General features: G+C 37.6%; 1 protein-coding gene across 6 annotated transcripts in view; it reads right to left on the bottom strand.

Annotated features, from left to right (window-relative positions):
- The window catches only part of FASTKD1 (FAST kinase domains 1), a 62,136-nt gene extending 50,004 nt beyond the window's left edge, over positions 1–12,132 (bottom strand). For 2 of the 6 annotated variants that reach the window (XM_057503935.1, XM_057503936.1), the window contains exons 1-3: positions 11,499–12,000; positions 9,713–10,227; positions 8,157–8,225 (exon numbers count right to left, since the gene is read on the bottom strand). In XM_057503935.1, the coding sequence (XP_057359918.1) occupies positions 8,157–8,225; positions 9,713–10,047 (404 nt within the window). In that variant the 5' untranslated portion in view covers positions 10,048–10,227; positions 11,499–12,000. The other 4 variants (XM_036888069.2, XM_057503937.1, XM_057503938.1 and 1 more) reach the window with 4 other exon arrangements.
- Positions 12,133–13,268: the final 1,136 nt, after the last annotated feature.

The raw sequence follows: 13,268 nt of genomic DNA, 5'->3' as shown, positions 1-13,268 counted from the left end.
GACTGCTCTAGATGGAAGCACTCCTAAGGCTAAATAGATGTCACCAGAGAAAATAAAATCACAGCAAAGAAAGCAGACCAACCAAATACAAACTAAAGGCAAAAAATAAAATCAACTACCCACAAAAGCAGTCAAAGGAAATACAAAAGAGCACAAAATAAAACACCTGACATATAAAGAATGGAGGAGGAAGAATAAGAAGGGAGAGGAATAATCATCAGACAGTGTTTATAATAGCTCAATAAGCGAGTTAAGTTAGACAGTAAGATACTAAAGAAGCTAACCATGAACCTTTGGTAACCGCAAATCTAAAGCCTGCAATGGCAATAGGTACATATCTTTTAATAATCACCCTAAATGTAAACGGAATGAATGCACCAATCAAAAGACACAGAGTAACAGAATGAATAAAAAAGCAAGACCCATCTATATGCTGCTTACAAGAGACTCACCTAGAACCCAAGGACATGCACAGACTAAAAGTCAAGCAATGGAAAAAGATGTTTCATGCAAACAACAAGGAAAAAAAAGAAGGTGTTTGCAGTACTAGTATCAGGCAAAATAGACTTCAAAACAAAGAGAGTCACAAGATATAAAGAAGGACATTATATACTGATAAAGGGGTCAATCTAACAAGAGGATATAACCATTATAAATATATATGCACCCAATACAGGAGCACCAACATATGTGAAGCAAATACTAACAGAATTAAAGGAGGAAATAGAATGCAATGCATTCATTCTAGGAGACTTCAACACACTGCTCACTCCAAAGGACAGATCCACCAAACAGAAAATAAGTAAGGACACAGAGGCACTGAACAATACACTAGAACAGATGGACATAATAGACATCTAAAGAACTGTACACCCAAAAGCAAAAGGATACACATTCTTCTCAAGTGCACATAGAACATTCTCCAGAATAGACCACATACTAGGCCACAAAAAGAGACTCAGTAAATTCAAAAAGACTGAAATTCTACTAAGCAACTTCTCAGAACACAAAGGTACAAAACTAGAAATAAATTGTACAAAGAAAGCAAAAAGGCTCACAAACACATGGAGGCTTAACAACATGCTCCTGAATAACCAATGGATCAACGACCAAATTAAAATGGAGATCCAGCAATATATGGAAACAAATGACAACAACAACACAAAGCCCCAACTTCTGTGGGACGCAGCAAAAGCAGTCTTAAAAGGAAAGTATATAGCAATCCAGGCATATTTAAAGAAGGAAGAACAAACCCAAATGAATAGCCTAAAGACACAATTATCGAAATTGGAAAAAGAAGAATAAATGACACTTAAAGTCAGCAGAAGGATGGACATAATAAAGATCAGAGAAGAAATAAACAAAATTGACAAGAATAAAACAATAGAAAAAAAACAATGAAAACAAGAGCTGGTTCTTTGAGAAAATAAACAAAATAGATAAGTCCCTAGCCAGACTTATAAAAAGAAAAAGAGAATCTACACACATCAACAGAATCAGAAACAAGAAAGGAAAAATCACGACAGACCCCACAGAAATACAAAGAATTATTAGAGAATACTACAAAAAACTATATGCTAACAAGCTGGAAAACCTAGAAGAAATGGACAACTTCCTAGAAAAATACAACCTTCCAAGACTGACCAAGGAAGAAACAGAAAATCTAAACAGACCAATTACCAGGAACGAAATTGAAGTGGTAATCAAAAAAGTACCCAAGAACAAAACCCCCAGGCCAGATGGATTTACCGCAGAGTTTTATCAGACATACAGAGAAGACATAATACCCATTCTCCTTAAAGTTTTCCAAAAAACAGAAGAAGAGGGAATACTTCCAGACTCATTCTATGAAGCCAGCATCACCCTAATACCAAAACCAGGCAAAGACCCCACCAGAAAAGAAAATTACAGACCAATATCCCTGATGAACAAAGATGAAAAAATACTCTAAAAATATTAGCAAACCGAATTAAAAAATACTTCGAGAAGATCATACACCACAATCAAGCGGGATTCATCTCAGGGATGCAAGGATGGTACAACATTAGAAAATCCATCAACATCATTTCCACCACATAAACAAAAAGAAGTATAAAAATCACATGGTCATCTCCATAGATGCTGAAAAAGCTTTTGACAAAATTCAACATCTATTCATGATAAAAACTCTCAGCAAAATGGGTACAGAGGGCAAGTACCTCAACATAATAAAGGCCATATATGAAAAACCCACAGCCAACATCATACTGAACAGCAAGAAGCTGAAAGCTTTGCACCAAAGATCAGAAACAAGACAGAGATGCCCACTCTCCCCACTGTTATTCAACATAGTACTGGAGGTCCTAGCCACAGCAATTAGACAAAACAAAGAAATACAAGGAATCCAGACTGGTAAAGAAGAAGTCCAACTGTCACTATTTGCAGATGACATGATATGGTACATAAAAAACCCTAAAGACTCCACTCCAAAACTACTGGAAATAGTATTGGAATTCAGCAGTTGTAGGATACAAAATTAATACACAGAAATCTGTGGCTTTCCTATACACTAACAATGAACTAATAGAGAGAGAAACCAGGAAAACAATTCCATTCACAATTGCATCAAAAAGAATAAAATACCTAGGAATAATCCTAACCAAGGAAGTGAAAGACCTATAACCCAAAAAATACAAGACATTCTTAAGAGAAATTAAAGAGGACACTAACAAATGGAAACTCATCCCATGTTCTTGGCTGGGAAGAATTAATATTGTCAAAATGGCCATCCTGCCCAAAGCAATCTACAGATTCAATGCAATCCCTATCAAATTACCAACAGCATTCTTCAATGACCTGGAACAAATAGTTCTAAAATTCATATGGAACCACCAAAGACCCCGAATAGCCAAAGCAATCCTGAGAAGGAACAACAATGGGGAGGGATCTCGCTCCCCAACTTCAAGCTGTACTACAAAGCCACAGTAATCAAGACAATTTGGTACTGGTACAAGAACAGAGCCACTGACCAGTGGAACAGAATAGAGTCTCCAGACATTAATCCAAACATATATGGTCAATTAATACACAATAAAGGAGCCATGGACATGCAGTGGAGAAATGACAGCCTCTTCAACAGCTGGTGTTGGCAAAACTGGACAGCTACATGTAAGAGAATGAAATTGGATCATTGTCTAACCCCATACACAAAAGTAAATTCAAAATGGATCAAAGACCTGAATGTAAGCCATGAAACCATAAAACTCTTAGAAAAAAACATAGGCAAATATCTCTTGGAGATAAACATGAGCAACTTCTTCATGAACATATCTCCCCGGACAAGGGAAACAAAAGCAAAAATGAACGACTGGGACTGTATCAAGCTGAAAAGCTTCTGTACAGCAAAAGACACCATCAACAGAAAAGGCATCCTACAGTATGGGAGAATATATTCACAAATGACAGATCCGATAAAGGGTTGACATCCAAAATATATAAAGAGTTCACACACCTCAACAAATAAAAAGCGAACAATCCAATTAAAAAATGGGCTGAGGAGCTGAACAGACAGTTCTCCAAAGAAGAAATTCAGATGGCCAAAAGACACATGAAAAGATGCTCCACATCACTAGTCATCAGAGAAATGCAAATTCAAACCCCAATGCGATATCACCTCACACCAGTAAGGATCGCCACCATCCAAAGGACAAACAACAACAAATGTTGGCAAGGATGTGGAGAAAGGGGAACCCTCCTACACTGCTGGTGGGAATGTAAACTAGTTCAACCATTGTGGAAAACAGTATGGAGGTTCCTCAAAAAGCTCAAAATAGAAATACCATTTGACCCAGGAATTCCACTTCTAGGAATTTACCCTAAGAATGCAGGAACCCAATTTGAAAAAGACAGATGCACCCCTACGTTTATCACACCACTATTTACACTAGCCAAGAAACGGAAGCAACCTAAGTGTCCATCAGTAGATGAATGGATAAAGAAGATGTGGTACATATACACAATGGAATATTATTCAGCCATAAGAAGAAAACAAATCCTACCATTTGCAACAACATGGATGGAGCTAGAGGGTATTATGCTCAGTGAAATAAGCCAGGCGGAGAAAGACAAGTACCAAATGATTTCACTCATATGTGGAATATAAGAAGAAAGCAAAAACTGAAGGAATGAAACAGCAGCAGAATCACAGAACCCAAGAATGGACTAACAGTTACCAAAGGGAAAGGGACTGGGGAGGACAGGTAGGAAGGGAAGGATAGAGTGGGGGAAGAATGGGGGCCTTACATTTAGCATGTGTAATGTGGGCACAGGGAGGATTTTGCAACACAGAGAAGACAAGTAGTGATTTTACAGCATCTTACTACGCTGATGGACAGTGACTAATGGGCTATGTGGCGGGGATTTGGAGAAGGGGGGAGTCTAGTAAACATAATGTTCCTCATGTAATTGTAAATTAATGATACCCAAAAAAAATGAGTCTAGAAGCATTCCCTCCTCTTCAATTTTTTGGATTGAATAATTTGAGGATAAGTATTAACTCTTCTTCAAATATTGGTAAAATTGACCAGTGCAGCCATCTCTGGAATTTTTGTTGGGAGGCTTTTTAATCATTGAATCAATCTCTCTGCTAATAATCAGTATCAGATTTTTCTAATTCTTCATGATTCAGTCTTAGAAGAATGTTTCTAGGAATTCATTCATTTCTTCCTTGTTATCCATTAGTTGGCATAGAATTGTTCATAGTAATCACTACTGATCCTTTGTATTACTTTTGTGGCAGTTTTAACTTCCCTTCTTCCATTTCTGATATTTGAGCCCTCTTTCTGAGTTTAGCTAAAGGTTTACTTTAGTTTCACTGGTCTTTTCTATTGCCTTTTCAATCTCTATTTCATTTATTTCCACTCTGACCTTTATTATTTCCTTCCTTCTACTAACCTTGGGTTTCCTTTGTTCTTTTTCTGATTAAGTATAGATTAAGATTTTTCATTTCTCTTTGACGTAGGCCTGTATCACTATGAAGTTCCCTCTTAGAAATGCTTTTGTTAAATCCCAGAGATTTTAGAAAGTTGTATTTTGATTTGTTTCAAGGTATGTTATTTCTCCTTTGACTTCTTAATTGACCCATCAGTTGTTCAGCAGCATGTTGTTAAATTTCCACATACCTGAGTTTTTTCCAGTTTTCTTTTTGTGACTGATTTCTAGCTTCACACCATTGTGTTCTTTATATGATTTCAATTGTCTTAATTTTCACTGACACTTGTTTTGTGGCCTAACATGTATCTGTCTCAGAGTGTTCCATGTACACATGAAAAGAATGTATATTCTGCTGCTTTGAGTGGTATGTTCTGTATCTATGTATTAAGTCCAGCTGGCCTAATGTGTCCTTTAAGGTCAATGTTTCCTTACTGATTTCTGTCTGGATAATCTAGCTATTTATGTATATGGAGTATTAAAGTCCCCTATCATTAGAATATTGCTGTCAATCTCTCCCTTTAGGTCTGTTAATATTTGCTGATATATTCTGGGGCTCCTATGTTGAGGGCCTAAATATTTACAATCATATATTCTTGATGGATTGATCCCTTTACCATTATATAAATCCCACTTTGTATTTTATTAGTCTGTTTTGAAGTCTATACCTACTCCAGCTTTGTTTTGGTCTCCATTTGTATGAAACATTTTTTGTCTATCCCTTCAATTTCAGCTGTTTTCTTACATATGAAGTTGAGTCTCTTGTATTGGCATATAGATGGGTCTTCTTTTTTTATCCATTCATCCACTCTACATCTTTTGATTGGAGAATGTAGTTCATTTACACTTAGGGTAATTATAGATTGTATGCACTTAATGCCATTTTGTTCATTGTTTTCTAGCTGTTTCATAGTCTCTCTCTGTTCTTTTCTTCTTCTCTTGCGGCTTGATGCCTTTCTTTAGCATTATGTCCATTCTCATTACCTTTTATGTTGTCTACTATAGGTTTTTGTTATATATAAGGATTATATATATCAGCCTATGTGTATACCAATCTATTTTAAATTAAATGAACATATTCTAAAACTACATTTTTACTCCTTCCCATACTTTTAGATGTCACATTTTACATCCTTTTATTTTGTGTATCCCTTAGTTATTGTAGTTATAGTTATTTTTACTACTTTTGTATTTTAACCTTCATGCTAATTTTATGCTTAGTCCATTACCTTTACTATACATTTACTTTTACCAGTGAGATTTTTTACTTTCATGTTTTCTTCTAATTAGTGGCCTTTATTTTCAGCTTAAGTCTCTTCAACATCTTTTGTAAGACTAGTTTAGTAGTGGTGAACCCCTTTAGTTTTTGCTTCTCTGGAAAACTTTCTCTTTCTCCTTCCATTCTGACGATAACCTTGCCAGGTAGAGTATTCTTAGAGTTTTTTGCTTCCAGCACTTTGAATATATCTTGCTACTTCCTTCTGGTCTGCAAAGTTTCTGCTGAAAAATATGCTGATAGTCTTTTGGGTGGTTTCCCTTATACATAACAAGTTGTTTTTCACTTGCTACTTTAATATTATCTCTTTAACTTCTGACATTTAATTTTAATGTGTCTTGGTGTGGATCTCTTTAGGTTCATCTTATAGGGAACTCTCTGGGCTTTCTGGGCCTGGATTTCCTTCCCCAAGTTAGGAAAGTTTTCAGCCATTAATTCTTCAAATAAGTTTTCTATCATTTTCTCTCCTCCTTCTGGGACCCCTATTATGCAAATGTTTTTCTGCTTGATGTTGTCTCATAGATCCTGTAAGCTATCTTCACTTAAAATTTTTGTTTTCTTTCTGCTACTCTGTTTCAGGGAGCTCCACTCCTGTCTTTCAGGTCACTGAGATTCTTTCTTCTGCTTCATTCACTTGTGCTTGAATGTCTCCAATGTATTTTTCTGTTTAGCTATTGTATTCTTCAGCTCCGTGACTTCTGTTTGGCACTTTCTTATATTTTCTATCTCTTGGTTGAAGTTCTCTCTGTGCTCATCTATTTTTCTCCTGAGATCTGTTATGATTATTACTTTCAATTATTTTTCAGGTAAATTACCTATCTCTGTTTCATTAGGGTTTCACTGGAGTTTTACCTTGTTCTTTTGTTTAGAACATATTCTTCTGTTTCCTCATTTTGCCTGACTTTCTGTTTCTTTCTGTGTATTTGGCAAAACAGCTACCCAGTTTTGAAAGACTGGTCAAAGGAGGACCAGGGATGTTTCAGCCGGCTGTCTGTGCAGTGCCCTGGGGGTAGTAGCCTGCCGAGAACTGTCTCTGATTGTTTCAGTCCCATGGCCCAGAAGTGCAATCCCCCCTGGTCACCAAAGCCAGGCATTCCAAGAGGTATCTCACATATGGATTGCATGCACCCACCATCTTTGGCAGGGCCACAGGGGAGGTCTGGGCTGAGGCAAGCCCACCTGCTAGTTTTGGTAGGGTAGGGCCACGGGGAAGCACCATCCTGGAAAAGCCAGCCTGCCAGATTTGTGGCGGCAGGGTTGGACCAGGGTGAGTCATCACCAGGTTTAGCAGGGCAAGCAGTACTAGCAAGGTAGAGAGTAAAAATGGTACCATCAGCACCACCATCCCCAGAGAGAGTTCCAAGGTCCTCTGTCCTTCCAACAGGTGCTTTCAGCTTAGTCAATGAATCTCCTTCACATATAATCTAGGTGCTTTTCAACCTGCTGCTTTTGTGCTTTAAGAGCAGAGTCTATTCCTTACAGTCCTTTGGGTCCATTGGACATTAAGTCCATTTGGTTTTCAAGCTAGACTTCTCTGCCTCTTGTCTCTCTGGTGCGGGTCCCATGGGTTGGGGTGCCTGATATGGATGCAAACACCCCACCCTTCCAGGATACACTCTGTATTTGTGAGATCCCTCCTTCTATGGACTGATGCACCATGTGTGGGGTTCTTGGCAAGATAGTGTTTCTGCCTCTCCTACCCACCTAGATGTGGGCTTTTCATCACTTGTACAGAACCTGTTCAGCTAGTCGTCAGATCTTTTCAGAGAGAATTATTCTATATGGAGCTGTTGACTTGGTGTGTCTATGAGAAGCAAGCTCAGGGCCTTCCCATTCTTTCACTACAAGATTTCACTGTACTAACCCTGAAAAGGATAACCCTGATTTTAGATGAGGAACACAAAGTACTTGCCTTTCCAGTCTTCTCCATGCTTCTGCAACTAGTGCTTCAACTAGTGGGTCACGAGCCTCAATAGCAAACCTCAATAAAATTAAGAGAAAATAATTATCCATACATAAACATTTCAAAATTATTAAAAACACACATACAATGAGAATTAGAGTGCAAAAGTAAACCTCAAGTTAATATACTCTTATACAGTCAACCTTATTTCTGGTCCATTGCCATTTCATCATTCTGACTTCTTCACACAATCTAATAAATATTTATACTTTATCCCATGCCTCCCATCCTTTTATTCATTATAATGCCCTCCACTGAACAATGAAAATGAACAGGTCCAAAGCATTTTTATAGTTCTTAATACATACTGTACCGCCAGCAGCAAATAAGAGTTCCTCTTCTAACATACCTTCACTAACAATGGCTATTTTACATAATTATTTAAGCCACATATACTATATATTTTATGTTTAAAAATCTTTTTAAGCAATTTCTACATAATGTTAAGGCTATAATACTTTTGTCTCCTAAAAGTCAAAGACTTTCAGGTTAAGTCATGAGGTAAAATCAAACTACTTGCCGTTTTAAAAACTTAAACACAAAATTATATTTTACTCTTGAAATCCCTTCATTACTAAAATATGACTTAGGAGAAAAATACAGAAATGCAGTGTTTAGGCAAATCATCACCAAGCAGCATTTCTTCATCTGTGCCTGACAGATATTATTAGTCTTTTGAGGTTTTCAAAACAATGTTTTGTAGTTAAGTAAGTTTGGAAACTGCCCTCACTTAGAGATTCACAATACACATTAACATCTCTGAAGAGTCCTGCAATAAAGACCTAAGTTTTATCTGAGTTAGCATTTTCTAAACTAACATGACCACTGATAAAGCAAAATTGGTATCTTGTCCATTATCATCGCATACTCTTTTTAGGTACCTCAGAGAAAAAACTCTGCAACCTGAAAAAGACCACAAAAAAGGTAAGTCACTCTTTTTTCAGTCTGACACCAATCCCCAAAATAAGTAAAGCCTTATGCCCCTTTCCTGTATATGCTGACTGCCTACAAAAGCAACTGTATCTCTGCTTTGTACAATGCTGACATCTATCTTAAATAGCTCCCTAAGGTTGGATAATCATGTGAGAAAACTGCTGCTTTTCCACCGATGGGACCAATAAACAGACAACTGTAATTTTTGTGTGCTTCTCTATGCACTTGCTGAATCCTTTACTTAGGGAATCCAGTTCTTCTGTAGGCTGAATTCCCTTGCAAACAATGTAAAATGTCTATTCAAATTCTTTCCCAGCAAAATTGAGAAATGATTAACAAACAAAAATTATATATATTTGGGTTGTACAATGCCCTATTTTTTATATACATATACACTGTGAAATGATTGACACAAAGAATATATTCTAAACATCTTAAAAATAGTAAATGATCAGGAAAACTATTTACAAAAAAATCCCACAACCCACAGTTTTTCATTTTAAAGAGATTTTTAGAAAATTAAAATATAAAAATACAATCATTTCTACAAAATCTAAAAGTACATTGCTTACCGTTGTGTGATGTACAACACATTCACTAGGGTACCATCATTCATGAATTTCATTTTACTTGTTGTTAAATTGTGAAGAGTAGGAAACTGGGGATGGTCTCTGATACATTCAACATATTTTAACAAGTTGGTTTTCCTCTTTCGAAACTGCCAAAGTATATTAAATGCATATCCCACTTGCTTCTCTGAAAGTATGGCTTTGTTTTTCTCAATAAGATCAAAGACTTGCTCTTCATCTGTACACTTACTCATCTGGCTAATTAATGGTTCACAACTGAAAGGTCGAAATTTAAACACTCTCCAGGAAAATGGACAAACAGCTCTTAGGCGAAGCATGTTTGTAAACAATGAGTCTAGAAAAAAGGTATTTTTTCATTTACATCACAAATTTTCTTAGGTAAAACCATTTGCAACTAGTAGTCAGATGAAATATGCTGGTAAAAAAAATAACTGTTTTTCCTTCATGTATTTTGCTTCCATTATGATGACTCCAAATCTCATTCCAATATGCAGCTTCTGTGAAAGGATTGGTTTAACATGACTTTGCTTACATTGTTAATATCAAATTAATTACAAAATACAAATTAAAATAACAAGTTTTTATGCATTAACTAGAGACTTTATTCTTAATCTGACCCAGATGGTAGGATCTGCTCCAAAACTTAATGCCCCAGGAAAAGGGGCTCCTTTCTGCACTCCACTTAAAAAGAATGTTTGCTAGTTTTCAAATTTGACCATAAAAGCAGAAGGGAAAAAGAAATCCCAAACTGAGTACTGTCTTTTCAAATAAAAGAGTAAAATTGTTTGCAATAAGAAAATATATAATCTTCAAAGTTTCTACAAAGAGTAGCCATTAATTAAGAGCTATAATTGTTGAAAAAATTATTTTTCTGAATTATAGTCTCTGGTATATTTGCTTTCAGGATAATTTCTTGTCCCTTTCTCCTCATACTCTAAAAGAACAAACAATTTAATCACTACCTTAGTGTTTAACCAATGAGATGAGTAAAGCTTACCCAAAGGTGGGGCCTTGGTAATGAGACAGGGACCATGGGTGCAGTCAGAGTAGGTTGAGGGCCTCCAGAAAAGGCAAGGCAGGATATTTGCAGTCAGAGCAATGTAACTACATATATGGAAACCCCCTACTAAAACTCTGTTAAACATTCAGCTCTAGAGTCATTCTTCAGTGAGATCAGTTAATGTACCCCAGATAAAGAAGAGTAGCACATGTTTTTATTATGCTAATCGTTTATAATCATGTGTAAGATTCACTTTAACATGCTAAAAGGCCCAGGCCTATGTGCTGTCCTTCCTCCTTCAGATCTGATGAAGTGATTTTGCAAACTTGGGCAAATTTATTTAGTATGCAGGCCCAGCCATAAACAACACAGTAAAAGGCAAGTGGGATTCCACCTTAAAGATAAAATTGCATTTTAATACCCAAGAAGTTAAGATGTTAGAAATTCTTAACTTACTCTTTAGCAAACAATACCTCAGCCCACCATGGGAGCTGGGCAGGTGGCCTTGTTTCATATGCCCCCAGACCAAGATGCTGGTATTCCAGGGAGAAATCATCAGAGCTGGAAATTGCTCTTGTTAAGTTAATTCTAAATATTCACGTACTACCTAACCAGTCCACACCCCTAAGCTTTATTTCATATTTTCAAAAATCCTTAACTGCCTATAAAACCCCTATACAACGCACCACCCCAGACTCTCTTGTCCCCTCCGGATGTGAGCTGGGAGCTCTGTCCTTTCACTTTATCTCTAAATAAAAGCCTCTGTACCTTGAGTGTTTGTGAAAGTCCATTCTTCGGCTTCGTGAACAGGAACCCCGGCATCAGTACTATAAATGAGACAGGAACCAGCTGTGAACAGATACAGTGGAGTTTAAACAGCGACGGCCTCTGCCACTGACGGACATCCTCTGCGCCGGTACACTAGACGAATGACTGGGTCTCGGGGTCCCCGGCTAGGAGTGGGCTCAGTCCTGCCCACGTCCGCCGCGCTTGACAAAAACCCAATACTCGGAAGGAGTACCTTGGTTTCTCAGTCGAACCCTGAACACCCGGGTGAACACGTGCCGTGTGTAAAAAGAAAACCTGCTGCCAGCTACCCGACCCTGATTTGCGGTCAAATTCACCCCTCAACGCCCTGTTACTTTTCCGGTGGATCTCGGGATAGGCTGGTTATGATGGCTCGGATGTCAAGACAATTCCTGGGCCCTAACAAGTGGCCCAACGGCATCACTCATCCTTCCCTCTTATCCCAGAGCTTTTAGCTTTTTCTCGAGAGACATCACCTTTCGTGGCGGGCGTCAGTCCCAATACAGAAAAAGCCGACAGGGCCCTGCGCGCACGCAGAAAAGCACGCACTGCGCGCCCCCGGGACGTCGCGGCGGGGGCGACAGGTTAACACCGCATATGCGTCTAACGGAATTCTGGGTATTGTAGTCCGTCACCGGGAGAGACGCGGGGGCGGGCAGGTTTTTTTTGTTTTTTTTTTTTTTTTTTTTAAACTCTTCTAGTTCCTTTAGGTCAACCATCTGAGGTTTTCTTCCGTTCTGTGGAAGACTGATGTTTTTATAATATGCAATAAAAATGAATATTTAAAAAGTAAACATGGAAAAGACACGTGTGGAGTTTTTTTACAATATTCAACGTATATGAAATAACTGTCAAATGGCTATAAAAGTATCTGAAGTCTTACTCCCAATTTCTGCACTTTTATCACAGCGGGCAGGGGCCAGTCCTTAGCCCGCACTTTTTTTTTTAATAACCTCATAGATAAATAATTTACACACCATAGAATTCACCCATTTACAGTGTACAGTTCCATGCATTCATAAGATACATATTTACATAGAAATAACATGGGAACAAAATTAAGGTAATCATTTAAATCTACAGCCATAAAATTATTGTAGCTGAAGAATTTACACCATGAAGAAGCATCTTTTATAAGGGCTAACAATGGTTAAGAAAGGGTGGCTCTTAATTTCCTTTTAGTAAATGTCAAAGTCCTTCTGCCAAAAGCCACCAGAAGTCTGCAGTTGATTCTATTACTTGTTACAGCTTGGGAAAACACACACTGTAGGGAATCATTGGACAGCTCAGTAAGACAGTATTAGAAAGAACCTTTTATAGGATTTGTGCATTGGTTGGCTAATTTCAGGGAAGGTCTAAGGAAGAAGTTTGTTCTATGTTGGGTGCTGTCAGGAAGCAGGGTAATTCTATGATTGGGGATCTTAATAAATCTTAACTAGAGGAAAGGCAGACTGAAACAGGAATAAAGCTGAAACTAGCAAAAAAGTAGCATATACTCACTTAGCCAGAGGAGAATCTTTGGTATTTTGTGTTTCACAATGACCTTGTCTGATCTTGATGTTCTGTGCGATTGCTTTTGTCCAACAGGAGGAGAGTATGGTTTAAACTGTCAGATTAGTTTGAAATAACATTGAGGTTTAGCTATGAGCATCCAACCAGATTCCCCAACATCAGGGACTGATTTTTTTTTCTTCCCCTCACAAATTAACTTGAATGCTTTTTCTCCCTGAG

Source organism: Manis pentadactyla, chromosome 6, assembly GCF_030020395.1.
Source record: "Manis pentadactyla isolate mManPen7 chromosome 6, mManPen7.hap1, whole genome shotgun sequence".
Classification (NCBI taxonomy): domain Eukaryota; kingdom Metazoa; phylum Chordata; class Mammalia; order Pholidota; family Manidae; genus Manis; species Manis pentadactyla.
Note: the sequence above shows the minus strand (reverse complement) of the source record. Positions and strands in the feature narration are given on the sequence as shown.